We start from the raw sequence: 26,613 nt of genomic DNA, 5'->3' as shown, positions 1-26,613 counted from the left end.
TGAATGGGGGCGGATGGCTGAGCCCCCTCCCCGCCCCACCCCCGGGCGCGGGGCGGGCGGGGGGTGGCAGTCCTCCCGGCCCCAGGCATGCTGGCGGCTCCGCGTCCGGAGCTCCCCTCCGCCCCCCCGCCCGGCCACCCCTCCCACCCGGCGGGGCTGCCTCCGCACCTGCCCGCGCCTGAGACAGGTGCAGCCCTAGGCCGCGTCCCTGTCCCCTGCTCCCGCCCCTAGCCCCCCGCCCCTCCCCCGCGCCCCAGCCCCCGCCCCTGGCCCCCTGCGCCCCCAGCCCCGCTCCCGGCCACCGCAAACCGCAGGGGGCGGGTCCCTGCTCGGCTACCTGTGCCGTGGGGACACCCACAGCCGGGCGCCAGCATGCATCTCAGCCCGTAGAATTAGGAAAGGTGGGCGGCCACCCACCGAAAACCCACCGCCCCGGAGCCCCTGCCCGGGTTGGAGGAGAAGCCGCCCCCGCCCAGCTCGGCGGCCCCCAGGTGTGAGGCACAGCAGTGAGACAATGGTGGGGGCGCTGGGCTGGAGAGGACCGTCACAATCCCGTGGGGGCGCCCGAGGGGGCGGACACGACGGGGGCGCATCCTGTGCGGCGTCGGCACACACGTCACCCTTAGATGTCCATTTCCGGGGACGGTAGAGGGCACAGGCGTTGCCCCCCCCCCCCCCCCCCCCCCAAGGCACGGAGTTCCGACCCTGGCCAGAATGGGATCGCGCTCCGCGAGCTGTGAGTGAGTGAAACACACCCTCGGTTCCGTCCGAAAGAAAGTCCGGAAGAAAAGAGCACAGACCTGGATACAAGTACCTGCCCCCGGGCACCGGGCAGGGCGCACAGAGGGGACTGATTGTGACGCAGAGGGTGCGGCCCAACCCCACGGCGCGAGGGAGCGCAGCCAGCCTCCCCAGCTTCCCTTCGGGGTGAGGGGCGCGCCTGGGAAACGAGCCTCCAGCCACGGGCGGCGAGGGGCCCGCGGCTGAGCCAGCTTCCTCGGGGACACACCGGAGCCCCGTGGGGGCTTTGCTACGCGGTGACCCCGGGAAAAGGTGAATGTTCTCATCCATAAAGTGGGAGTGAACTGGGAGCGCCAGGAGCCCCAGTGAGGACCACGCAGTCCCGGACGGGCCTCCTTGTGTGTTTGGTGGCCCGCATGGTGCCTGCTGAGTCGGGGGGGGGGGGGGGGCGGCGAGCCAGGCGGGCTGGTGTCCGGGAGGCGTGGCAGTTCCCACGGGCCCCTGGCACTGGCTGCTTGCGCGCAGGGTTCGCTTGGAGACTCACTGCCCAGCGCCCTTCTGTCCGAGCGAGGCCCGGGCTGACCAGCGCTCTACCCAGTGAGCTGCCCTTTGGGAAGTGGGGTCTGAGGCCAAGTGACAAGCCCTCGGTCAAGGCGTGTAGCGTGAGTGTAGCTCAGGTAGGCAGGATTCTAGTACATTTCTGGGTGACATTTTCTCCCCTTTCCCAGATGTCACCTAGGAAAGTCACGTAGCCCCTTTGGGTCCTGACGTTTTCATCTGTGCACAGGTGTGTGTGCATGTGTGGGTGTGTGTACACGGGTAGGTGCACCATGTGTATACAGTCGTGTGCATGTGTGCGTGTGTGTACGTGTGTGTATGTGTGTGCACACGCATGTTGGCAGAGGGAGGGGTGGGCATACACGGCCTGGGAAACATCTCCCAGAGCTAACATTCTCTCACCTCATCATCCTTTTCCATCAACAGATATGGGCCACCTGCCTCTCCTGTCCCAACGCAGCTCTGGAAGGGTCTCCACCGAGCCCTGCTCTGCAACCGCAGACTTCTGCTTTCTCTCAGCCCCATTTGCTGCCTCCCCCCTGCTGGCTCATCCCCATTTCCTCCCCCTCTCCGACTCACCTCTGCACCGGGCGCCCTGCCCTGCGTCCAGTGCTCTGCAGGGCTGCTCCTGGCGCGTCCTTCCAGCAGACTGTCACTTGAAGGTGACAAGAAGGTGACAGCAGCAGAGCCAGCTCGAGCACAATCGCTCTGCACACTGACCCTCAGGATCAGGATGCGGGAAATGGTGTAGACAGTGATAGACGGACGTTCCCGCCGGGGAAGCCACTCTTCCACTTCTCCCATCTCCTGGGGTCCGTCTTTTGTAAGCCATGTGGAGGCCAGCTGTTTGCTGAGGTGACTGGAGGGCACCCGGCAACGCTACACCTCGAGTTCCATTTCAAGCCGCCACACCTTCCTCCTACTCTGGAAAATTGGCGCGTGGATCGCCGTGCGTTCAGGGCTGAACTACAGGAACAGCGGCACGTTTGTTCTCATTATTAACAGCCCTCACATCGGTCCGGTGCCTTACAGATGATCAGAGATTCCACGTATTTCGTCCATTTGTTAACTGATGTGGTTTGCTGCCGAGCCATGACTCGAGAAGGGGCTGACCCTGCATAGGATTGTTGGGGGATTAGAGGCATGTCCTAAACCACCACTGTGCCGTCGTTGCTGGAAGCACATCCCTGAGCCTTCCGGGGGATCGATCCCTTTGCAACAGTAGCTCCCACTGAGTGAGATGGTTGGGGAGTGGGCGTCTTTGGTTAAACGGGCATTTTGGGTAACTGCGAGCTCTTAATGTCTATCATTCATGGAGTATGCGTTTCCAAAGAATTAAAACGCAGACGGTGCTTCCGGGGCTACATCCTTGTGAACACAGAGGCAAAAATCCTCAACAAGAGATTAGCAAACCAGATTCAACAGTCCACACGACCACTCACTGCGGCCGAGCGGGGTTTATTCCAGGGATGCAAGGATAGTTCGACAGCCACGTAGCCACCAACGGGATTCACCGCGTTGACCAGGTGAAGGACAAAAATCACGAGAACACCTGCAGATGCAGAAAAAGCATCTGATAAAATTCAACATCCATTTGTGAAAGAAGTCTCAAGGAAGCAGGTATGGAGGGAACATAGCTCACCCTAATAAAGGCCGTATATGACACCCCACAGCTAGCATCGTCTTCGACGGTGAGAAGCTGGAAGCTGTCCTCTAGGATCGGAAACAAGGCCGAGACGCCCAGACTCACCACTTCTAGTCAACTGGAGGTCCTTCTGGAACAATTGGGCAAGAAAGAGAAGGGCACTGAAATGGAAAGGCAGGGCAAGACTGTCGCTATTTCCAGATGCCATGATGCCCTATGGAGAGGACTCTGAAGGCCCTATAGAAAAACCCATGAGAAGGGCGCCTGGGTGGCTCAGTCGGTTAAGCGTCCGACTTCGGCTGAGGTCATGATCTCACGGTTCGTGGGTTTGAGCCCCCTGTCAGGCTCTGTGCCGACAGCTCGGAGCCTGGAGCCTGCTTCAGATTCTGTGTCTCCCTCTCTCTCAGCTCCTCCCCCACTTGCGTTCTTGCTCTCTCTCTCTCAAAAATAAACATTAAAATTTTTTTGAAATCAGTATCTTGAAGAGATATCCGCACGGCCATGTTCACTGCCACATTATTCACAGCAGCCGAGATATGGAAACGACCTCAGTATCCACTGATGGATGAGGATATATACAAGACGATCTATTAGCCATATAAAGAATGGAATCTTGCCATTTACAACATGGAGAGACCTTGAGGGCATTATGCTCAGTAAAATACGTCAGAGAAACAAATACTGTGTGATCTCTCCTACACGTGGAATCAAAACCGTCCCGCAAAAACCAAGCTCACAGATACAGAGAACAGATTGGTGGTTGTAAGAGGCAGGGGGTGGGGGTTAGAGAAGCGGACAAACTGTGTGTTTTGTGTTTCTGTGTTAGTTTAAATAGCTTGAATTTGAATTTATTTAGTTTAAATAATTTGAGAAAAAAAATTAAAAATGTAGATGGTGCCTTATTCCCAGGTAGGAAGCGCTATTTGAAATTTAGAATGTATTTTCCACAGTCATCAATGGTGTTGAGATTCCCAGGCCGGTTTGCAAAAACCTTTAGCAGTAGAATAGAAAACAGTACTGCTGAAATAGCAATTAGACAAAACAGAATACAATCGCACAGATTAAGATCTTTAGAAGTGATTTGGAGCCCCGCTGGTGAAAACGAAGGATGTTCGATTGCAGGGTTTGTGGGGCGAAAGGCGTGGCAGTTCTGAGGGGGAAGTCTGAACCCTTCAGGGGCTTTCGAGGTGAAGGGTGCTGGTTCCTTAATATCTCTGGTTGCACCTTCCGATTTATGGCTTAACTTTGTTTTGTATAAATATATCATTAACTCTATTCTTAGGTTTCTCAGCAACTATCAAGTTTTTAATTTTCAAAGAGGAAAAGAAAAAGTAAATGGCAAGAAACTGTCTAGATGGGCGCTTTCCTGAAGCACCAAGGTCAGATCACAAGAGGCGGGGAGAGAGGAGTCTCCTTTCCTCAGCTGAGCTCACCACGGGGGACTATCGAGGCCTCCTGCCTCGCCTGGAGTTTGGCTGGGCCGTGACTGGCCTCTGGCTTCTAGAAAGTGGCAGAGGCCCTGTAAGCTGTCCCAGGCCTGGCCCTAGAGGCGAGCGAGCTCCCCTGGGTCTCCCACCAGGTCGGCCAGGGCCACGGCAGAGGAGCAGTGCGGGGTTGTTGTGTCCCTCTATACAGCGGGTTCTTTTCACTAGATGTGGTCGAGATTTTCTGGCAGTTTGTTACACACCGAGCCACGTTTTTCTTCGTATTTTTTCTGTTCGGGGCTTGTCGGTTTCTTCAAACTATACAATCAGGTCTTTCCTTAAACTCGGGACTTTTTTGAGTGTTACTTGTTCGAGTATTCTTGCCCCATTCTCCCTCCTCTTCCTCTGGGACTCTTGTCCCGTGAAGGTGCGACCCCGGCCGTGGACGTGCAGGCTCAATAGCTCAGAACGAACCCGCCACCGTGCCAGACTCCACAACGATCGTGATAGCGTGGTGGCTGCACGGTCCCTTGGAGGGGGGGGGGGGAGGCGCCGTGGGGACAGCGTGTCCTTCCGCGACGTCCAGCGCCGGCTAGAATCCTGGAGGCCGGGCCCGGGCTCACCTGGAGGCGCCTGGTAGTGAGAGACGGCGAGGGCCCGGCGCAGCGCCCTACGGGGGCTCCCAGGCGGGCGGAGGCGGAGGGAGAGGGCAGGCAGGGGTCCCCGTGCCCAGACAGCTCCCCCGGGCTGACGCACCAGGGACATTCTGCTGGCCTCTTGTTGGTTGAGGCCGCGAGGCACGTCTGCCCGGGCCCGGCTGCGTCCGGCTTGTGCGTTCCGGCAGGCGGTGACCCTGGTGGCCTTCCACGGCGACCTCTGCTTCGGGGGCGGCAGAGCGCGGCGTCCCGGGCCGGGCCGTAACCTCTTCTGGGAGGTCTCATCCAACCTCACTCCCGGGTCGGGGCCCCATGTGCCCTTCCGGTCCTGGGACTTACCTTTCGTCCAACACTTCCTGTCGGGCCGCCTGGGAGTAGGCAGGTGTTTGGAGCGGGTGGCCCGGACACCTGTCCCCAGCAAATGGCCGTGGGATCTTGGCCAGGCCCATCCCTCTGTGCCTCAGTGTCCCGCTCGGTAGCAGGTCGGTAATAACCACACCTGCCCTGGGGACAGTCGCGAGGGTCCAGCGAACTTGGGCGTGAGGAGCAGAGGGCGGGTGAACGCTCACGACTGTTGGCTCCGTGCTCCTCCCCCACCCGTCTCGGGGCTGAAGTCGGGGCTGTCGTCCACACGGCTGCCTGGCCTGGGGCTGTCGCACACGGCGGCGGCTGTGTGCTCCGGGAGTAGAGCCCGGGCCCCTCACGGCCCACCCTTGCAGGCGCCTCCACGGGCTGTGAGGGGCCCGGGCGGGTCCAGGGGGCCGGCGTGGCGGCTGCGTCCACACACAGGAGAGCCGGTGACACCGCGGCGAAGTCTGACTTAACCCCTGCACAAATATGACAAGTTTTATTTTTCCTAATAAAACAGATTACTTATCATCTGGCAGGAGTTGAAAATTAGTCTAAAAACGTCCAGTGAACAAAGGCTTAATTTCAGCAAACGGTTCTAAATCGAGCGCTTACGCAAGGCAGCTTTCGCTCCCAACCCGAAAGTTCACCCTCCCGCTTCCACATAAAAGGAGAACTTGCTCCCGAGTGACTCTGCTGGACAGACCACCTCCCCGCGTGGGAGTCACTGCGTCTCCGGGCCTTTTAGGGCTGGGGCGCCCCGCAGGGTGGAGGCTGGGGGTCCCGAAGGCACGAGATGGGCTGTAACTTCCTAGGGGAAAACAAGGAACGTGTGTGTGGGAGACAGAGGTAAAGAGAGAGACAGAGACAAAGAAAGACAGAGAGACAGAGACAGAGGGACAGAGACAAGGAGGGACAGTTAAAGAGAGACAGAGACAGAGAGAGGGAGACAGGGAGAGACAGAGACAGAGACAGAAACAGGCAAAGAGACACAGAGAGACAAAGAGAGAGAGTTAAAGAGAGACAGAGATAGACAGAAACAGAGACAGAGACAAAGATACAGAAGCAGAGACAGATAGAGACAGGCAGAGATAGAGACAGAGAGACAGAGATACTGTGAGATAGACACAAGCAGAGATGCAGAGACAGAGACAGATACAGAGAGACAGACATAGGCAGAGATACAGAGACAGAGATCTACAGAGAGACAGAGACAGACAGAGACAGACATCCACAGAGAGACAGGAGGGACGGACAGACAGAGAGACAGAGAGGGAACCATCATCATCACTCAAGCTCTACATAAAGGGACCGCCAGAAGGGGCCGCTGAGTTTCGGGCACACGAGCTTTGGTGCTGCCCCTGGAAGGCCTGTGTTGTGTCCTGGGCGCCCGCCGGGGGTGGCGGGGGTGGGCCTGAGTGGTCGTCCCAGCAGCGCTTCTGAGGGGCCCCGATCGCGGCGTTCGAGGATCCAGGTCCTGGGACTCCCGACAGCCACACGGACCAGAGGGGGCCGGGCCCAGGCCTGCGACATAAACCCCGGAAGGCAGGCCGAGAGCAGCACGGGCGGCCCCACAGTGGGCTCCGTTGAGCTGGGGCTTGGGGCGGGCGTCCTCACTGTCCCCTGTGGGGAGGGGCCTCCTGGGAGGACTCGGGATCGGGGCTGGGGCAGGTCTGATGCTAAATGGGGGTATCAGGCAGGAAAGGTAGGTGCCCGGGGTGGAGGGGGTGCCTGGGAGAGCCAGGCCAGCCCGAGACTGAGAGGCAGTGTCCTTGCCGTGTCCCCGAGTGCCGTGGTCAGGTCGGCCGGGGCGAAGCGAAGTTCCCATCGCCTCACAGCCCAGGACCCGCGGCGGGAGGCGGGGGGCGGGGGCGCCTGGTCTCCGGCGGGCTGGGTCCCTGGATGACACCCCCGCCCGCTTCCAAACCAGCCCAGGGGCTCCCAGTGGTGGCTGCCCCCCACGTGCCGGCCCCGGGGCGTCTCGCTGTGACCTCGCACCTGCTTCTCTGCTTCTCTCCTCGCGTCAGCTGCCCGCCGGCTGCAGACACGTCCCTGGACTCTTCCTCGCAGGAGGGCAGCGGGCCGGGGTCCACACGACCGTGAGCTGGCCTTCCCGGGCGTGAAGTCCGGGGGGGGGGACGGTCACACAGAGGGCCACCCGCACGCCAGCCGGGGCCCACGCATGTCCTCTGCTGAGGCTAGTGCCAGCTGCCCTGTGCAGTGAGCCCGTGGTCCCTCCCCGAGGAGGCATAGGTGCGGGGAGACAGGCCTGCGTCCACGGCCCTCGGCTCCGGCCGGCAGAACGTGGCAGGACGGACGCTCGGCCGCCCGGTCCGGACTACTGGGAACGGGCCGGCTTTCCTTCTCTCCTTTAGGAAGGCCGTCTGCCCGAGCCGGATGTGCAGGCGCAGCCGCTCAGGCTAGTGGGGCAGGGGAGAGGCTCAGAGACACGCAGCCAGGGCCCCCGCGGGCCCGCCGTCCCGGCCAGCACTGGACAGGAGGCCAAGCCCGTCCCGCGTGTCCCGGCCTTGCCTCCGTACGGCCGCGGCCCCGCGACGGACCCCACGTTACGCCTGTGGTTGAGTCCAGCCAGCGCGGAAAGGTGGTTGCCTGAAGCCACCGAGCCTGGGGTGTTTGTCACACAGCGGGGGATGTTGACCACGGTGCTTGGTGGGGGAGAAGGGGAGGAGGAGGGAAGGGAAGGGGAGGGGAGGGCGGCTCCAGCGAGGTCCCGGGCATTTACTCCCCACGAGGGACGAGCCCGCCTCGTCCTAACGAAGGTGCTTATGAGCCTAGCGTGTGAGAGGCAGTCCCCAGCGTGGCCACAGACGTCCGCATGTCCGGAGAACCTGTGTCTCAACGTGAGGAAACAGAAATCACATCTTTGTGCCGTTTCTCAAGAACAAAATTAAGGTTTAAAAATGTATCTAATTTTGTTAGTTGTATTTACAGAGCAACGATTTGTGTGTGTGTGTGTGTGTGTGTGTGTGTGTCTAATGGTGACCAGTGCCAATTTAGAAGGATCTGTGTAAAGTCCTTCAAGTGACCCATGTCGGAGGGAGACAGGCCACCCTCGTGTCTGAGTCACATTGCTGTCCGGTCAGAGCACAGAGGCGGGGGCTGCAGGGACGGTCAGGGGTGAGGCCTTGCTTCCCCGTAGTTCTGGGGCCGACAGCAGGGGGGGCAGCGCGGGGAGTGTGCGGGACTCAGGTACAAGTTCACTCAGGCCCTCGCACCCTTTGCTGGGCACCCCCTGCAAGGCTCCAGCCCCACCCCCCCGGGCCCCCCTCCCCCACAGGCACCTGGCACGCACCCCAGTTGTGCACGCCCCACCCAGTCCCCTCCAGTTCCAGCTCTGGGCGCCGCGGCTCCCCCACAGCAGGCCGGATCCGCCTTGTCCACCTCCGCTGCAGGGGTGAGCTTGTTTGGGAAAGAAAGGGCGGGGCACAGGTGACAGGGTTTAATGGGGCCACCCTGGCTGCTGACTGGGGAGCAGAGAAAGACGTGCACGATAGCCCGGGCCAGAGGCGGCAGCTTGAACTTGTGGGGGGCTGGGCTCTGGGGGGGGGGGAGCGTCTGTGAGCCTGAGGAAAGGGGAAGGTGGGGGGAGGGCCTCCGGACGTTTGGGGCCCTGAGCACGCGAGTGGCTTGTGGGGGGGAGTTTGCAGTCCAGGAGGCCTTGCGGAGGAGGGGACCGGCTGGACGGCCCGGGGTGGCTCCCGCGGGCTGTGCAACCAGGACTCAAACCACACCCGTCCGACGCCTACCATCTGATTATCAGCCCCTAGGGGTTTGGGTTTGGGGACGGGACTGGATGCAAAGTCTGGGTGAGGAAGTCACATTTGGACGGTGGAGCAGGCACTGGGAGTCACATGGTCCCTGGAGCCCACGTTCTCAGTGGACGTGGTTGGTGCTTCAAAGCAGTTATTTCTGCCTTTAATCTTGTCGCAAGACGGGATCTGAAGCGCTTCACAAAGAGGAACACAGGGCAGCGCGTCAGAGAAGGATCAGAGCAGAGCGGAGGACTTGTGCCCGGACAGCCTCCTGGCCGCGCTCGTGGAGCCCTAGGTTAAGTGTCCCCCGGAGTCGCGGACCCCCACGCTCCCCCGGGGGGCCTGTTAACCCAGATTCCCACCCCCCACCCCCCAAGGAGACCCTGACCCAGTAGGCCTTGAGCCCAAACCTCCTCGTGGCCTTACAGCTGGACAGGGCCCCCCAGTGGCCCCAAGCTTGGGTAGATGGTGAGTCTTGGTGCCCGCACCGCCCGGCCACATCCTCGTGCCTATTCAGGGCTGTTCAGCCTCATATTCAGGCCCGGCAGCCTCTGTTCTTCCCACTTGAGTCCAGTTGTACGTGTCGTACACTGCACAAGGGCCTCTGGTTGAGGGGACAAGTTGGGGCTGAAATCCAGCCCTGGCCTTGTGGGCCCCATGCAGGACGCTGCAGGGTTAGCAGCTGCTGTGAGTAGAGAGATCCTGATGCCCCAAGTGCCCTGGCCTCAGACGCCTCCTCCTCGGGGGGTCCTGAGACTTTGAACACCATGGGCAAGTCCTCTCCGGGCACAGCTAGCACCGAGGCTGGGCTCGCTCTGAGCACCGTCTGGGGGTACAGAGCGCCGGGGCCAATCCCACCTCCTCCGCCCCTCACTGCGCTCGGCTCTGTGAGGCGGTGTTCCCACGCCGGTCAGGGAAAGAGCTGGCACCTCCACCCTCCTGCCCTGCCCGCCCCGGGGCCTGGGAGGGGACCTCTCTGCCCCGCCTCTCCCGCTGCCCTCTCACGTGCACGCACACACAGACGCGCGGATGCGCACAAGCACCCTCCTTGTCTGCTGCCCCGCTGTGCCCACCGCCCCCCCACCTTCCGCGCGGTCCTCCCCCCCTCCTCTCCCCCCCTGGTCCTGGGAGCCCCTGGGGTGGGGGTGGGGGGTCTCGGCCCCTCTGGCAGCCTGCAGAACAGGCTCACGGCAGGCCAGGCACCCGGCACCCTGCGTCCCCTCCCGTCCCACACCCCGGACCTGGTTGCTGAACCCCTGGAGCCACGGAGGGGTCAGGGCTCCCGTGCCTTCCACCGCGTCCCGTGTGATCCTGATCTCGGAATTTGGGGGTTTATCAAAACAACCTGGTTCCTTGCTCACTCTTGAGATTTTCATGGTTTCTCCGTGATCGTGTTTTCCGATAATAACGCACCTTTGAACTTAGGAGACGTAGTTACAGGGACACCGTGGAGCGAGGTGTCAGCCGCCGTGGGGGCCTCCAAGGCAAGACTGGGGCGGCACCAGAGCTGCTGGGCCCCGCTGGCTGAGGTGACCCGCCTGGCAGGGACGACGGTGCCATCACGCGTGCCCTGTGTGGGGTGTGTGTCTGTGTGGGGGTGTGTGGGATGTGGGTGCCGGGTGTGGGGTGTGTGTGGGTCTATGCGGGGTGCCGGGTGCGTGTGGGGGTGTCTGTGTGTGCGTGGGTGTGTGCGTGGGGTGTGTGGGTCTACACAGGGTGTGTACGTGGGGGGTGTGTGGCATGTGGGGGGTGTGGGTCTATGCGGGGTGCGGTGGGGGTGTCTGTGTGCGTGTGGGTGTGTGCGTGGGGGTGTGTGGCATGTGGGGGGTGTGGGTCTATGCGCGGTGCGGTGGGTGCGGAGCCCCGTCCTCAGGGCCTTCGTGGAAAGGTGGCCTTGACTGCTCACACCCCCGCCCCCCCCGCCCACCCCGCCGACCCCGCCCTCGGCCGGTCCCGGTGTCGGGGGTCGAGCACGCAGGGCAGAGGGTGCGCGCCCGCCTCTCCGGCCCCTGCGGGGCGGAGCCGCGCCGTCGGCAGCCCCTGCCTCTGGGTGAACCCCGTTGCTCTCTTCGGGTTCCTCCGGGAAACGACCACAGCCCGCGGGGGCGTCCCCGTCCCCGTCCGTGAGGGAGCCCCCTGTCCCCGACAGCGCACGCTCCGCGGTGCTCCACCCGGGCGGTCACGGCCGGTGCCGGGTGGGCGCCCCGAGCCTGGGGAGCCTGCTGGGGTGGGGGCGGGGGGTGGGGGGTGGGGGGCGGGCGGAGCTCCACGCCGGGTTTTATCGGCGAGCCCGGCGGGCTGACTGCTCAGGGTCTGACCTTTCCGGTTGGAGAAGAAAAGGGAGAGAAAAGGAGAACGTGTGAGGCACACGGAGGCAGGAGTGAGCAGTCTGCGGAGTCGATAAACCCAAGTCGAGGCGGGCGGAGGGTCACAGAGGCCCGCGCGACCGGGGCGAGTCGGGAGGCGTGGTGGGCGTGGCCGGCCGGGGCGGTGCGGTAGGCGGGGCCTCACGGAATGGTGGGCGGGGTCTTCGCGGTGCGGCGGGCGGGGTACGGAGTGGTGGGCGGGGCTCCTGGAGCTCAGTATCCCGCCCTAGCCCCATCCTCCTTCAAGGCCAAATTTTGGCTCCCGCCTTTGCCTTTGATTGATTTCTTTTCTTCTGCTTCTTTTAATTTTTTATGTTTATTTTATTTTTGAGAGACAGTGTGAGCAGGGGAGGGGCAGAGAGAGAGAGAGAGGGAGACACAGAATCTGAAGCCGGCTCTGAGCTGTCAGCGCGGAGCCCCACGTGGGTCTGGAACAGCTCACGAACGGTGAGATCCCGACCGGAGCGGAAGTTGGCGCCTAACCAGCTGAGCCACCCAGGCGTCCTGCCCCCTTTGGTGGATTTCTTAACTTGCTCAGAGCCTGGGTGGATCCCAAGTGTCGTTGACAGGGGCCTTCCGCAGAGCGCAGGGCCCTCAGCCACGATGCTGGATGAGAAACGGCTGGGTACAGTGGGGCTGGCATCCACCCGACCCGGGCCTCTGTGTGGTTCTCGCCCCAAAGTCGAGTGTGGAGCCCATTTTACAGACGGGGAAGCTGAGGCAGAGAGGGTGAGCATCACGGGCTGAATGCGGGGCCGGGGGTGTGGCTGGGCCCCTGTGGACGCTGCGGGAAGGTGCCGCTCAGCCGCTCCCCTGCCCCAACCTGGATGTGGAGACAGAGGGGCTGCGGGGAGGACACAGAGGCTGTGGCCTTGCCCTGGGGTCCCCCACAAGTGGACGGCGATGGCCGTGTGCCCTGGTGTGGTGCGCAGGAGGGCAAGGAAAGCAAGCCTCAGGATCGTGGCCACGTTCACCAAGAAGCCGGTTTGGGGGCTGGGGGCTGACCAAACAGCGCCCGAGGAAGGGAGAGCTGTTTCCAGAGACCTGATCAATCAAGTCATTCCTGTGCTGTGATTATAATTGTGTCAGGACATGACAGAGACACGAGAGGGTGGTTCAGATCTGAACCGGGAGCTGGGCTGTTTGCAAGGGGACGGCTGGGCCTTGTGGGGCCACAGGCTCTGTCTCTCTAGCCTTGGGCTCCACAGGAGCAGGGCGCTCACAGGTGTCCCTCTGCAGATGGGGGAGTAGGCCTGACCTTCGGCCGGGTCTCGGGCTGGGTGCCATTGGCCTTGGGGATGGTCGGCACCCGAGGAGCAGGATCCCTCTCAGGAAAACCCCATGGCCGGGCGGGCGGACGGCCCTGGATCCTCGGGGAGGCTTTGGGACTGGAGCCCCTGGAGAGGCATCCCTGGGTGGTGCTCAGTGTCACCTGCTTAAGATGGATTTTAAAGCAAAGGGATCAATTGGTCTCTAGATTCCGGATATTTGTCATCCCAGGAAGTCCTGCCCCCCGTGCACCTGTGAGCGAGCATACAGGGGTGTGTGTGTGCATGCATGACCACATGTAGTAACACACGCGTGTTTGTTGTGGCGCCTGGGTCAGGTGTGATGCAGATGGTGGCAGCTTGTGGCTCTCAGGCCACTACTGCGGGCACGTGAGGGAGGGCAGCATGGCTGTTTTCCCCGAGGCCCCAGCCCCACAGGCAGCCCCCCAGAGCGGCCCCAGTTGGGCCTCTGCACCCACTTGGACCCCTGATGGGATGTGGTCAGCCGCGGAGGGGGCTCTGGCTCCTGGGGGGCCTGGCGTGAGCCAGCCTCGGGGTTCAGTGCCCTACGGGGGGGTCAGCCAGGCCCGCGGCACCTGTCACGCGGGCCACAGACACAGTCTGCATCGTCTCTTGACCCCTTCGACGGCCCCCACCCCACAGGGAGCATGCGGTCCTAAAACAGCAGGACAGCCCCGCACTCGTGGGTCTACTTTTTAAAAAATCCAAACCAGAAGACACGTGTAAGTTGTTCCTTCAAAGTAGACGCCCCAGGAGGGAGAAGAGACAGAGAGACTGAGAGACAGCGAGAGCAGGGTGGAGAGTGGGAAGAGGGAGGTGAGGGCCTTGAAAGTGACATTTCAGATGGGCTAGCAGAGCTGGGGGCTCCTTCCTGCCTTCTGTCTCCTTTATCCTGAGAGCCCACCCCCTCCTGCCTGAGACCCGGGCTGCTTTCAGAGCCAGAAGCAACCCCGGGAGCCCTCAGCGTCCCTGGAGCAGGTGCAGGATGGATTCTGGAAGCTTCCATGCGGCGGAGTGTCTCCACAGATCTGCTGAGCCCTGCAGCGTCCGCGGCCCAGCCCAGCCCACTGTACCCGGCTGTTCCCCAAACCTACCGCGGCTGGACGCAAGCAGGTTCTCCCCGAGTGGGGATGGTGCTTGTGAGTGGCTGTGTGGGGAAGCACCTGGGCCGCACTGAACACTCTGAAGGGCTGGGGACCCGTTGCCCTTGTCTACCCCTGCCCAGCCCGGGGCACTGGGCCACTCGTCCCTCCCCGGGCCTGAGCACCAGGCTGGGAGATGCTGACCCCTGGTCCAGAAAGACAAGGACACTCTTTCCCACCTACAGCCACTGTAAAAAGCAAGCGACATTCAGCACTTGTCTAAGAAGCAGCTAAGGCCAGTTCCTGAACACATACCCTGAATAGAAGGAAACCGGCCACGGTTTAGGAACAGAGGTATAATCAAATTCTCATTTTCTATTCCAATAAGCATCTTTGAATTAATGCCTATTCCACTAATTAGGAAGGTTTTATTAGCGTTCTACTTGGTTAATAAAGCACACAACACAGACCACGGATAATATCGCGGTCATTTCTCCATGGAGGGAACAGCAGAGGGAGAGTGAGCGAGCCAGCTGACAGAGCGGAGGGCACGCTAACCAGCCCTTTACAAGTATGGAGGTAACGGTCTGGGAAAAACACAGCCTCCTCTGTGGGCCCTGTTCGCACTACCCAAACCTTGGGCCCCAGCTGGTGTAGGCGGGCCTGGTTTGGGGCGCAGCACTGGGACCCGCGCGTCCACCTGGGACACAGGAGGCCGATACCCCTGCCCCGATGCCCGGGCGCTGTGCTCGGGGCTCTGGGGCCTCGGCCGAGGACAGGCACGGTGGCAGGCGGACTCGGTGTCAGTGGACAGGGCTGTGCTGGTCTCCGTGACCCTGGGGGCTTCAGAGGAAGATGCAAAAGTGTCTCAGCCCTGACCTGTCCCAGCCACCTGAGGTCGGGGCTAAGTGGGTCCGAGTAAGGGCGGTTGCAGCTGGCCCTGGGGGGGGGGGGGGTGAGGGCGGGGTGAGGGCAGCACGGAGCATGGCAGGAGGGGCCGGGCTGGAACCCCAGAACCCTCACATTCCCAGGACTTTACCAGAAGGTGTGTGTGTGAGCACACGCGTGTGTATTTCCAAGGGAGCGTGATGAACAGAGTTCCAACACACGGAGATTTACTGTGTCACTGTTACGAGCCGTTGTGTGTTTCCCGAATTTAATCAGGTTCTAGAATTGCATGCGGAAGGTGGCACTTTCGTTTTCTTTCTGTGAGATTACATCTAACGGTTTTCATTAAAAAAAAACAAAAACAAAACCCGTGGTCTCAAGCGACCATTTCATAAAAACGCATCCTGAATCACTTGGCGGTGAAGCCCCCAGTGTTGACAAGTGACGTTAGGACCACCCCAGACACGGTCTCAGGAGGCCACTGGGGGAGGGGTGGGCACCCCGGTGGGTGAATTCAGAGCCTCCTGGAAGGTGGGGCCTTCCCTCGCCCCTCACTGCTCCCTGCCCGCCTCGCCCCTCACTGTGAGGGAACCCTCCCAGATGTTCTGGTCTTTAGTGCACATCAGGCCCTGCAAACCTGGTGTGGAATTCTGGGAAGGGCCCCCGCCTGCTCTCGGCAACCTGCGTGCCCTCACGTCCGGAGCCGGAGCAAGGGAGGTGGCGCCCTCCTCCCCAAATAAAGACCATTCAAATGTGAAATCAAAAGTTTAATCTGACACCGTTAAATATATTTATATATCTCGCACTGGAGGATTTCTCTTGAAACATAAGAATTAGAAATTACGAGTAGGTATATGCTTCCTATATTCAGATAAATTGGTTTCTATTCATTATTGAGATTCCGGACAGGCAAACACATCACAGATCTACTGCAGTGGGCGACAGGACGGGACCACATACAGACACAACGGTGTTGGCGTCTTCCTCCCCAGCCAGAGGCCGCTCTCCCAGCGCGACCGTTTCTGGGATGCAGTGTCCATTGGGACGGGAAGGGCGGTGTGCACGAAGCAGGGCGTGGGGGGGCCCGGGGATGCGCTCACGCCGAATCCTAGATGGAGCCCAACAGTGTGGAGCTGTCTGCGCCCCTTCTTGGATTCCATCGTTCCGAGTTCAGCGAGATGAGCCCCGTTTCCGGGGGCGGACGGTGGCAGACCTCACGGTCAAGTGCTATTCCGGCAAGCCCGGATCGCCTCTGGACGCCCGTGTGTGTCACACGAGGGTCCGACCTAGGCGATGGGGGGCTGACGACCGGGGGGCCTGCGGCCAGCACTGCCACTTTGCTCCCTGCTGCTATGAGCTCACACAGATTAAAATGCCCGTCTCCCCGCAAGTCCTTCTAGGAACGGGTGCTCAGGTGCTCTCCGGATGCCGGCAGGGCCCGGGACATCCCCTGAGAGGGGGGAACAGGTGCCTGCTGGGGGGCTAGAGCGCTCCTCGGGGACCGGGAGCTTGGGACCTGCCAGACTGTTCCCAGATTCCGGCTGTCCCGGGGGAGAGTGCTCTTCAGCTGCACCTGCTGTTGCGACGTGTGAATCCGTATTTTGAAATTAAAAGTGTGGCTCCCCAGGCGGGAAAGCGGTTGCCCCTGGAGGCCCCTGCTGGCCCCTGGGGGTGGGTGGTAGAGATGGGCCGTGGACCTTGGAGTTGGGGGGGGGGGCGTCAAGCAGCCCGGGTGGGAACAGAACCGAGATTCGGTGACGATTTTCTTATTATTTGCCCCACAGCTGCTGAATGTTAGTAACTGTTGCTCTGACTCCCGAAGAAGCTGGTGGCTCCTCTGGGTGAGCAGCGTCTCAGAGACAAATGCCACGTGTGTCTGCCATGCCTGGTGCCCTGCCCGCGTCGTCTGGGCCCCCTCCCTGCAGAGCCGGCCGCCCTCCAGACTCACAGGTCACGAGCCAGCCCTCAGAGGCCGTGCGGAGTGCGAAGCCTGCTGCATCGTTAGGACGACGCTGTTTGCAATTAAGAATGTGAATGTGTGCTTCCAGGAAAAGGGTTTTCTTTCAGGAAAGTGAAACCGGATAAAGTGATTGCCCCCTGTAATCGCATGATTCCACAGATCTCTCCTTACTGTGATTTGGTTGAACGAAAATGCGCATTTTAACCGGTAAACTGCACCGACCAGGCAGTTGTGTCATTCCGGGTGCCGGCGCCTCCCGGCCGGGGGCCCCCCCGCCCCGCGGCTCACTGCGGGAGGGCCCTGAGGATGGCGTTGACCTCCTCCGCCACGGCCGTCAGCGCAAACTCGAACTGGCCCTGGAAGGACAAAAGCGGGGGAAGCCGTGAGTGGGGCCGCTCTCCTCTGGACTCCAGCCCTTAGCTCTGGTGTTATTCTGCAGAAAGGTCGCATATGTGCATAGAAAGGAGAGGTGTGCGGGATCCTGATGCCGGCTTCGGCTTCCTGGCCTCGATCGCCGCACGGTGCTTACGGAAGGTGCTGGCAGGGGGAGCCGAGTGAGGGCACACGGGAATTTCTATTTCTGCAAGCGTTCTGCAGCTCTGAAATAATTTCAGAATTTCAGATAAAAAAACCCCTAGGAAAACAAAGTGTGCTGTGACTGATAAGGTCTCTTCATGCTGATCATATGAGGGTCTCGTCACATTCCCGGGGGCCACAGAGGGACGGGGGCCGAGCGTGCATGGTGCTGGCACCTGGGTGGAGGTCCCCGGCTGGGGCAGGTGCCGCTGGGGGGCGGGGGGCACGGCCGGGGCAGTTCGGGAGTCTTTACGAGGCTTCTGGTTCCGTGTAGGATAGGTTTGTGGTTCTGTAGGAGAATTAAGCTACATTTGCCTCAGTGCTTGGGGTTGACTTTGGCCATGAAGAACCAGCCAGGTGGCCCTGTTGAGGCATTTTAAGAAATCCTCCAGCTCACAATGTGTTCAGCCTAGTCTTACGGCCGCGTGGCTTCTTGGTTCTCCCCAGAGCGCTTGGGATTTAGAGCCTCTCCCCCACCCAGGGCCTCTCCCCCACCCAGCTCAGACCTTGTGTCACGTTTGATTTGCACGGTAACATTCAGACAGAACAGGGGCTTGGGGACTTCTGGCACTTTCTGGGGGAAACAGCGGGACCCCAGGAGGCAGGGGAAATTCCCTGCAGTCCCGGAACCGTCACCCCAAGGCACAGAGCACACTCCTCTGGGCCTTGGGCCACCTCCATTTCATGAGTGCCGTTTACAACTTCAAGTCCTCTTGGGTGCAAAGAAGCAGTTTTGCAAGGGCATCTTTTACGGACTTTGGGTCTTTGGTGGAGGCTCGTAGCCTCTGAGAGTGAGGACGACCTTGGCAAAGAGGAGATTCTGTACTTGGCGACTTCAGTGCTCTCACGGAACAGGCGTGGGAGCTCCTGCTGCTGCTGGACACGGGTGTCTCCGAGCGCCAACGGAACGGACCGTCGTCTTCACCGCACTTCCAGCTCGGGAGCAGCCCTGTCTTTCTGCCTTTTGCTGCAGACGTGGCCTTTTCAGTACGTATGCAAATCAGCCACGCTGAGGCGCTGGAGGACCCCAGCGCACCCCGGGGGACATTTGACGGCCACACAACAGAGCCGTGGTTCTGAGGGCCGGAAGCAGGGGAGTCTGGCAGAATGTTTAGTGAATCTAGAACATTCTCCTGCAAGGGTGCTGGGGTTTATCATTGACATCTTTTTATAAAAATGTGATGTTCTCTGCTTCCCCTGCCTCTGGTGCATGGAGGGCTCCAAACACTGGAGGTCTGCCTGCATCGTTTTCTGTTGAGATTCGGGTGGTTGCTGGGACCCCGACTGACCCTCCTGGGAGGGGCCCCTGTCCCGCCTGGGACCTGCCTGGGAGACGTCCCCTTCCCCTCTGCCCTCGCTCGGAAACAACCGCGGAAAGACGCCCGAGGGCTGGCCCACAGTACCTTTGTCTGGACCATGCCCGGTCTCTGGTCCCTCAAGTGCTCCAGGGTCGCGGCGATATCAATCTCCTTAGCGCCTGCAAGAAACAACGAACACAAATCGGGCTGAGTTCAGACACGAGATGAGCCGCGCTCCGCGGTCACTCTCCTGCATCAGGCCCTTCGGGCTCAGAGGCCAATTGAAAATGATTACACTCATTCCTCAGCAGGCCTGGCAGGCAGCTGCGATTTCGGTGCTCGGAGAAAAATAAGGCAAGGCGGTTTTCGTTAGCATTGATTCAAGAAAGCCGGGTTAAAAAATTGCTGTCAGAAGCCCAGAAAGATACTTGCAACAGCCACATCACTATTAGAAACTAAAGTGTGATTTTTGTGTGTGGCATTTTAAAGAATGTTTTAGAAATAGAAAGTATATGAGCTTTAATTTCAATTGCATAGGATCTTTTTTATTTCACGTAACGAAAGATTAGACTAATAAATCCCATCCATCTGAATGTTGGCTTTTAAATGTGGAGCTCCCAGCGAGGGTTCCAAACGGTGAGAAGAGGCAGAGACGGCCCTGGCTGTATTCACTGGCCGGACTTTCGCGGAGAGGCACCTCCCCACAGACAGCATCTGTCTCGAGCCAGGTGATCCGGGCTTCACAGAAATAATACCATTGGAGTTTGAAATTTTGACCTTATTGTTGTTGTTGTTTTTTAATGTTTATTTATTTTTGAGAGAAAGAGACAGAGCATGAACAGGGGAGGGGCAGAGAGAGAGGGAGATGCAGAATCTGAAGCAGGCTCCAGGCTCCGAGCTGTCAGCACAGAGCCTGACGCGGGGCTCGAACTCATGAACCGAAAGATCATGACCTGAGCCGAAGTTGGATGCTCAACTGACTGAGCCCCCCAGGCGCCCGACATTATTGTTAATTCAACACGTATTCTTGTTTTTCTACTTCTAGTAGATAGAGAACAGTGCCGGCTCTCAGGCCCGCAAGCTTCTTACAGTTTAAGAAGCATTTTACACAAATGCAAACCGTGGGCAGGGGAGCAGCCGTCACCTCCCAGGTGGCCTCGGACCCACGCGCCGAACCCCAAGCAGGTGCGATGTTGCCAGCAGCACCTCGTCACCAGGGCCCCCGCCGCGCAACAGCTCATGCCCGGTCGCACGGAGCAGGTGGCCACGACCGTCGGCAGCCAGATGGCATCAGGCGGATGGGCCGAGAGGCCCCGCGTCTCCAGGCCCTTCTCTGTCTGCACCCCCCAAGTGTGCACATCAGTCCCCTGAGGCACAGAGCCGGAGAACGAGTTTGAAAGCTTCTAAGATTGTTAGAATGTTTCAAGTCCTGTGGTTCTGTGGCTTACGGACAGCAGGTGGGATGGGCATCGAGGGAGAAAGATGGGCAGGGGAGGGGCTGGGAGGAAACACGTCCAAAGCAAACGTAGCTGCACAGAGGGGAGCAGCAGGAAGTATGGACAACCTGGCCGTATGTCCCCCAGACCAGGAGCCCGGGGGCTGGGGGCACCGCTCGGCCGGCACTTAGGCAGGCTGTATCCATGACCCCAGTCTCCCCTTCCCTGTCCTTGAGCAGACACGACAGGAATGTTCACATCTCTCTCTCTCTCTCTCTGTTTTTAATGTTTATGTACTTTTGAGAGAGAGAGAGAGAAAGAGAGAGTGGGGGAGGGGCAGAGAGCGAGGGAGACACAAAATCCGAAGCAGGCCTCAGGCTCCAAGCTGTCAGCACAGGACCCGACTCGGGACTCGAACCCATGAACCGTGAGATCATGACCTGAGCTGAAGTCGGATGCTTATCGGACGGAGCGACCCAGGTGCCCGATCATCTCTAGGGCTGTAGGGACAGTGCTGGGCGCGTCGGGAGCTCCTAGTCAATGCGGCCGCCTTACGGGAACCAAGCTGTCAGGTAAGGACCGTCCTACTGGGACACTGTGAGCTCCCCCATGTCTTAAATCAGGGCCTTTATAGGAAGGGGAAGAAATTCCCCTTCTGGACCAGCCAGACGTCCCCCAGGGAGCTCGGCAGTCGGGTCCACTGAGAAACCCACTCAAGGACAAGACAGGGGTCAAGTTCTGGGCGTGCTGGTCAGCTGGCCTTGAGGGTTATAGTTTTTGGAAGCCGACGAGGCCACAATAAACAGTCTTGGTTTAAAGGGAATCCGTGAGTCTGAGACCCTCTGAAACAAAGGAGGAGTCTGCCCTGCTACCGAACGGGGGGGAAGGAGGAGAGAGGAAGTGGGGGGGGGGGGCGCCCCGGCCACGGCCACGGTGTGTGGTGGCTCCCGGTCGCCGAGGCTCCAGGAGCCTCTGCCTCTCGTCGCCTCCCCACTGGAGCGCCCTGCCCTCAGGGCCCGCTCGCCAGTCACAGGGACAGCCGTGCACAGAAACTGGCTTCTTCAAGAAACAAGCTTGCCCTCAGAAGGTTAAACCCGACGCGGGGGGCGAGCGAGGGGGAGACGAATGTGTCCCGCCGCACGTGTGGCACTTCCGTTCTCTGGCCGGGCGGGTCAGCAGCAGAGCCCGGTGCTCAGGGCTGTGCCAGGATGGGTCCCACAGGTGCGGCCACGGCCTGGGCACTCGCTGCGTTCCCCTTCCCCAGTCCGGGGCTCCCTGCCGGTGTGGGTGGGGTCTCAGGCTGGCACAGAGCGCTGGGGGCGGGGGTGCCCTGCGGGGCCCGGCCACGTCGTAATTCACAGGAGCCACGGCACTCCAGACGCGCGTGAATGGTGCTTCGCAGATCCCGGGTGCTCCCGGGAGAGAAAGTACTTCTGCTCGGCGATGTCCCACGCTGGCCTCCAGGCTCGCGCAGGGCCCCTACCTTCTGCGACCGCTCGCCTTCTGACCACGGGTCCTGGATTTCAGAAGCATCCGGTGCGGGGGGCAGGTCCTTCCGAAATGAAATCCCAGGGCTTCGTGTAGGATCCAGACTTAGATAAAAAGTGTCTTTTTAGGGCACTTTCTTTTAGTCCTTCAGGCTGGTTGGAAAACCTCTTTCAACAGCTGTTTTATTCTGAGGCTGTATGGAGGCCGTCCCTGCCTGGAAGCCGCCGGCACGGGCTGGGGACACGCGACGTGGCCCGGTGCTGCCTCTGGTCGCACGTGCGGCCCTCCCTCCTGGGCGGCTGTCCCGAGCCTGCAGGATCCTTGGATGGATGTACGAATAAACTCTCTAGTTTTATTACATCGTGATGCCCTCTGGACCACTGTTCGTGAGAGAACGTGAGAGAACATGGCTGTCCCCAGAGGGGTTCGGGATGAGGAACCGGCCAGGGACTGGCTCAGGAGCCCACTTTTCCTGGAGCCAGAGTTGGACAGTGAGGAAATCAAACCGATACTTAAAAACGTCCAGAACGAAATTCAGGCAACTGATGGATTTATTAAGTAAAGCCAGCTGGGTGATGCGGACGTCCCCTCGCTTGTTAGGATAAGACCATCAGTTGTTGGCAACGTGAGCAAAGGGAGAAGCTTGCAGAACTCACGTCTGTGGTCTGTCCTGACCAGTGGAGACACAAGGGGACGCGGTGGGAGCAGCCGCCACACCCTGTCCAGTGGCTCCCACGTGCAGTGGGGCCTCGCGGTGCACGGAACACAGAATCTGCATTTATAAACAGATCCGTGAGGGTCACAGGGTGGAGAGGGTGTGTGGGTCCTTTGCTACTTTATGAAAGGCTTTACTGAAGGCTAAGAGATTTATTTAAATCCTCCCAAATCAGGGAAGCTCCCTCTAGTGCATTGAAAAGGGGACCCTCTGTTTAAAAATTTCATTTTGCTGACAACATGTTACATTCTAGGGGAACAGACTATTGGGTGTTGTGCTCACGTCCAAAAGCCTATAATTAGTCAAAGAATCATAACCTACAAAAAGAATCGCACACCCAAGACAAGACCGGCAGGGATGCAGACTGGTTTCCAGTGTTTTCTGTCTGAAAGCATCAGGACCCCAACACCGGAGTGCTCCCTGAAGACCCCATTCAAGGCGGCTCTGCAGGTGCACCTCCCCCCCCCCACCCGCCCCGGGACTCAGGGCCGTCCCCCGCTCCCTGTCTGGACCGTCTTCCCCGCGGCCCTGCATGGTCCACTGACTCCCCCAGGGCACCGTCCAGTAAATACTGATCTCTGCCAGTTTCCAGTTCACTCAGGGTCCACTGGTTTCCAAGTTTACATATCAGCTAAATCCATTTTTAAAAGTATTTAAATTTTTTAAAAATGTTTATTCATTTTTTGATAGAGACGGAGTGTGAGTGGGGGAGGGGCAGAGAGCAGGGGAGACACAGAATCCGAAGCAGCTCCGGGCTCCGAGCTGTCAGCGCAGAGCCCGACGTGGGGCTTGAACCGTGAGATCGTGAGATCATGACCTGAGCTGAAGTCGGACGCTTTACCGACTGAGCCACCCAGGCGCCCTTCAGCTAACTCCATTTTTAAGACAGGAAAGGTTTTCTAGCTCTAGATAAAAGGCATTAACCATTAAACATTTTATTGAAGTATGGAAACTGATTTTTGCAGGGAAGGAATCAACCTGAGGTTAAAGGAAACCAAGTTCGTGGCGGGGTGCTTTGCTCTCTCCTGGCGTTTGCTCCCTGGTCCAGGGGGTCGTGTGGCCCGCCCACTTGAGCCAGCGTCAGGTGCACACGCCTGGGCGCGGGCCGTGCTGTGTGCAGACACAGCTTTCTGCCCCCTGCTACCTAGTGAGGCCGAATACACGTGAATCAGTTTTGCCACAGAGTTTTTACCCAGAAGGCTTGCAACCTGCCGGGGTCCAGTGTGTTTTCTTCCAAGTAAAAGAGACAACGTGTGTCAAGTGTGCAAGGGGGAAAAACTGTTACTTTGCACGAGGAAGTGCTCTTGCTTCCGCTCCAGGGGGATCTGAGCGAAGGAGCCAAGTGGTGAGATGCTGCCCCGGGAGGGCAGAGCTCCTGGTGAGGTGGGGATGGGGGGCCGGGGTGGGGGGTGGGGGTGAGGTGGGGGTGGGGGGCCGTGGTGGGGGGTGAGGCGGGGTGGGGGGCCGGGGTGTGGGTGGCAGGTGAGGAGGGGTGGGGGGTGACAGAGGGGTTGGAGGTGAGGCGGGGGTGTGGTGGGGGTTGGAGGCGGGGTGGGGGTGGGGGGCTGGGGTGGGGGGTGGGGGTGAGGCGGGGGTGGGGGCCGGGGTGTGGGTGGCAGGTGAGGAGGGGTGGGGGTGACAGAGGGGTGGGGGATGAGGCGGGGGTGGGTGGGGGTTGGGGGTGAGGCAGGGGTGGGGGGCCGGGGTCTTGGGTGGCAGGTGAGGAGGGGTGGGGGGTGACAGAGGGGTGGGGGGTGAGGCGGGGGTGGCGTGGGGGTTGGAGGTGAGGCGGGGGTGGGGGGCTGGGGTGGGGGTGGCAGGTGAGGAGGGGTGGGGGGTGAGGTGGGGGGTGATGTAGGGGTGGGAGGGGTGAGGCGGTGGGGGGGGGTGGTGAAAATTGGGGAGGATTTCTGCTGACCCTTGGGGGGAATTGCCAGATCAAAGGAGACGAATCTGCATCCTATTCACTTGAGAATCAAGTATGCCAGATCCCACCCCAAAAATATTTTTCATGTTTAGTTTTGTTTTTGAGAAAGAGAGAGAGAGCGAGCGAGCACAAGCGGGGTAGGGGCAGAGAGAGAGGGAGACACAGAATCCGAAGCAGGCTCCAGGCTCCGAGCTGTCAGCACAGAGCCCCATGCGGGGCTCGAACCCACAAACTGAGAGATTATGACCTGAGCCTAAATCAGTCGCCCAACCGACTGAGCCACCCAGGCACCCCTTTCTCGTGTTTATTAAGAAGCAAATTCCGAGTCATTTTTCAGGAGAAACTGAGATCCTTCCACATTTTTATAAAAACTGTAAGTCAGACAGAACCTGGGCTCGGTCAGCGTGCAAGGTCACTGCAAGGCCACCACCCTTTGTTACTGCCAGAGGTCGTGGGGCTCCCAGTGGGGCACGCGGGCCGGGCACCCGGGTGGAGGTGAGCGCGCTGATCGTTAGGCGTGAACAGGGACAGGTGGGGGGACGGCCCAGCGCCCCGGGGACCCCGGAGACCCTGCTCTGCCAGGTCCCGCTGCTCTCCCACCCTCCCCAGGAGCAGGTACCATGGGCTCAGGGCAGGAAGGAGATGCAGAGGCAGCGAGGGACGCAGGAGCCCCCGGACGAGGTCCCACGCAGCCCAGAGAAAGGCCCGTGTGGTGACTGCGTGGGGTTAGGGTCCTAGGACGGCGGCGGGACCCCCACCCCCGCCCCGCCGAGGCACCAGAATCGCCGTGGACTCGTGTTCCTGAGTCCGTGGCTCCAAGCGGGTCCTCCTGACCTCCTGTGAGGTTGGGACACAGAGGCCAGCCAGGCCGCCCCCGAACGGAGGAACGAGTCCTTCAGGGCGACTGGCCCTCCGCGGCTCACAAGTGGGCCTGGCAGCCGCCGCTCAGCCCTCCGGGCGATTTCTGCTCAGAGAGTCGGCCACGCGGCAGGCCCTGCCCTGGAGCCCGAGGCCTGGCTGGGCTCCCGCTGACGGCGAAGCATCGGGACCCTCTTCCGTGGACTCCTCTGGGCCTCGTGGAAAGGGGACCGCGAGGGGTCTGTTCCACCGGCAACACTCAGCACAACGTGTTCTGTCCGACTCAGTCCGGGTGACCGTGGGACTCTGAGAGTGACAGAGGCCCAGCCCCTGCACTGCTGCCCCGGCCAGACGGCACCCGCTCCTGCCAAAGGCCTGACACCACATGTTTTCCCCTTGGATTAGCCTGGCCTATGGTGTGCGCGGATGGGGTCGCAGCCCCGAGACCCGTCTGGGACAGGGGCCCCCAGGACGGGGCCCCCACCTGTCTGGGCTGCAGCTCTGTGCACGGCCTCCGACCCCGTGCCACCCCATGTGCCCGGTGCCGGCTGGGGCAGGAGCGCGCCGGACGGCAGGGAGCCGATGAGGGGGGAACACGCACACGCCGCCCGATGAAGGCGACTTGTCCAACCGCGGTGCAGCCCACGCGAGGCCCCCGCCACCCCGTTCCAGACGCGTCTTTCAGCCTGAGATTGTCACGAAGCTGGAGATGAGGCGTTTGCCCCGTGAAGTCACGCTGAGGCCACGCCGTCGGTGACATTCCTTTTCTGCCAGCTCTTCACGTTTTCATGCTTCAAACAGAAGACAAACACGTTCCCCTCGACACACGCCATTCTCTGTGGCCTTGTCTGTGGCCACGTGCATGCCCATGGCGAGGGTGGGCTCAGCCCTCCCGCACACCTCCTCCCCTCTCCTCCAGCCAATCCTGTCACTTCCTAGTCAGTGACCCCGCCCTTCCAGGCCCTGAACAGACCCTTCCCCGCTCCCCCGCTCCCCAGGCCCGGGGACCACAACCACCACCCTGTCTCCGCAGGCCTGACTTGGAGGGTCCTGCTGCCCTCTGTCGTCTCAGCCTCCTGGGCTCTGCCATTTGCAGAAAGACCAGGGATCTGTGTCGCCCCGGCCAGCCGGAGGGGTTCTGGAAGTCGCCAAACCTCTGAAATCTGCTTCCTCAATTTACAACAAGGTGTCAGAACGTACGGGCCTCAGGTCCCCTTCTGTTCCGGGGGCCACAGTCCGTAGATCTGGTCAAGGCTCTGCCCGGGGGGGGGGGGGGGGGGAGGCGGGGGAGGGAGGCACAACCCCTAAGCTGCATCCCAGGCGAGGGTCCTCATGGTGCTCGCCACCCCTACAAGCTGAACACGCCGTCTGTCTCTCTGCACAGAGGATGAGCTCGGGGACGGTGACCTGGTTTTCCTGCCTTGTTCACCGTGCATTCTGGACAGTGTGCCTGGCAGGGTGTTCAGTAAATACCAGGTTGAAATGAGGCTTCCGTGGCTCTGCCACGAGAGGGACACTGTGGCCTGGTGGCAGTGACCGTGGGGCATCCAGCACCCGTGACAGAAAGGGGCCGGGGAGCCGTGGC

At 60.5% G+C, this 26,613-nt stretch overlaps 1 protein-coding gene and 2 long non-coding RNA genes across 9 annotated transcripts in view; 1 reads left to right on the top strand and 2 right to left on the bottom strand.

Annotated features, from left to right (window-relative positions):
* The first annotated feature begins 258 nt into the window (after positions 1 to 258).
* On the top strand, positions 259 to 1,863 carry LOC113596744 (uncharacterized). 2 transcript variants are annotated; one of them, XR_008296517.1, is made up of 3 exons: positions 259 to 493; positions 775 to 927; positions 1,726 to 1,861. It is a non-coding gene; the product is annotated as an uncharacterized LOC113596744 (long non-coding RNA). The 2 variants fall into 2 exon arrangements; XR_008296516.1 differs by lacking the exon at positions 259 to 493 and adding an exon at positions 1,267 to 1,418 and having other exon boundaries at positions 686 to 927; positions 1,726 to 1,863.
* An 848-nt stretch (positions 1,864 to 2,711) lies between these two features.
* On the bottom strand, positions 2,712 to 5,584 carry LOC113596746 (uncharacterized). Its single transcript, XR_003417557.2, has 3 exons — positions 5,364 to 5,584; positions 2,942 to 3,074; positions 2,712 to 2,851 (listed from the first exon to the last, which is right to left on the bottom strand). It is a non-coding gene; the product is annotated as an uncharacterized LOC113596746 (long non-coding RNA).
* Positions 5,585 to 15,522: 9,938 nt separating this feature from the next.
* PTPRN2 (protein tyrosine phosphatase receptor type N2) overlaps positions 15,523 to 26,613 on the bottom strand; it is a 799,963-nt gene continuing 788,872 nt past the window's right edge. For all 6 annotated transcript variants that reach the window (XM_053217793.1, XM_053217794.1, XM_053217795.1 and 3 more), the window contains 2 exons: positions 18,710 to 18,783; positions 15,523 to 17,086 (listed from right to left, as the gene is read on the bottom strand). In XM_053217793.1, coding sequence (XP_053073768.1) covers positions 17,015 to 17,086; positions 18,710 to 18,783 — 146 coding nt within the window. In that variant the 3' untranslated portion in view covers positions 15,523 to 17,014. The remainder of the gene's footprint in view (positions 17,087 to 18,709; positions 18,784 to 26,613) is intronic.

Source organism: Acinonyx jubatus, chromosome A2, assembly GCF_027475565.1.
Source record: "Acinonyx jubatus isolate Ajub_Pintada_27869175 chromosome A2, VMU_Ajub_asm_v1.0, whole genome shotgun sequence".
NCBI lineage: Eukaryota > Metazoa > Chordata > Mammalia > Carnivora > Felidae > Acinonyx > Acinonyx jubatus.
Note: the sequence above shows the minus strand (reverse complement) of the source record. Positions and strands in the feature narration are given on the sequence as shown.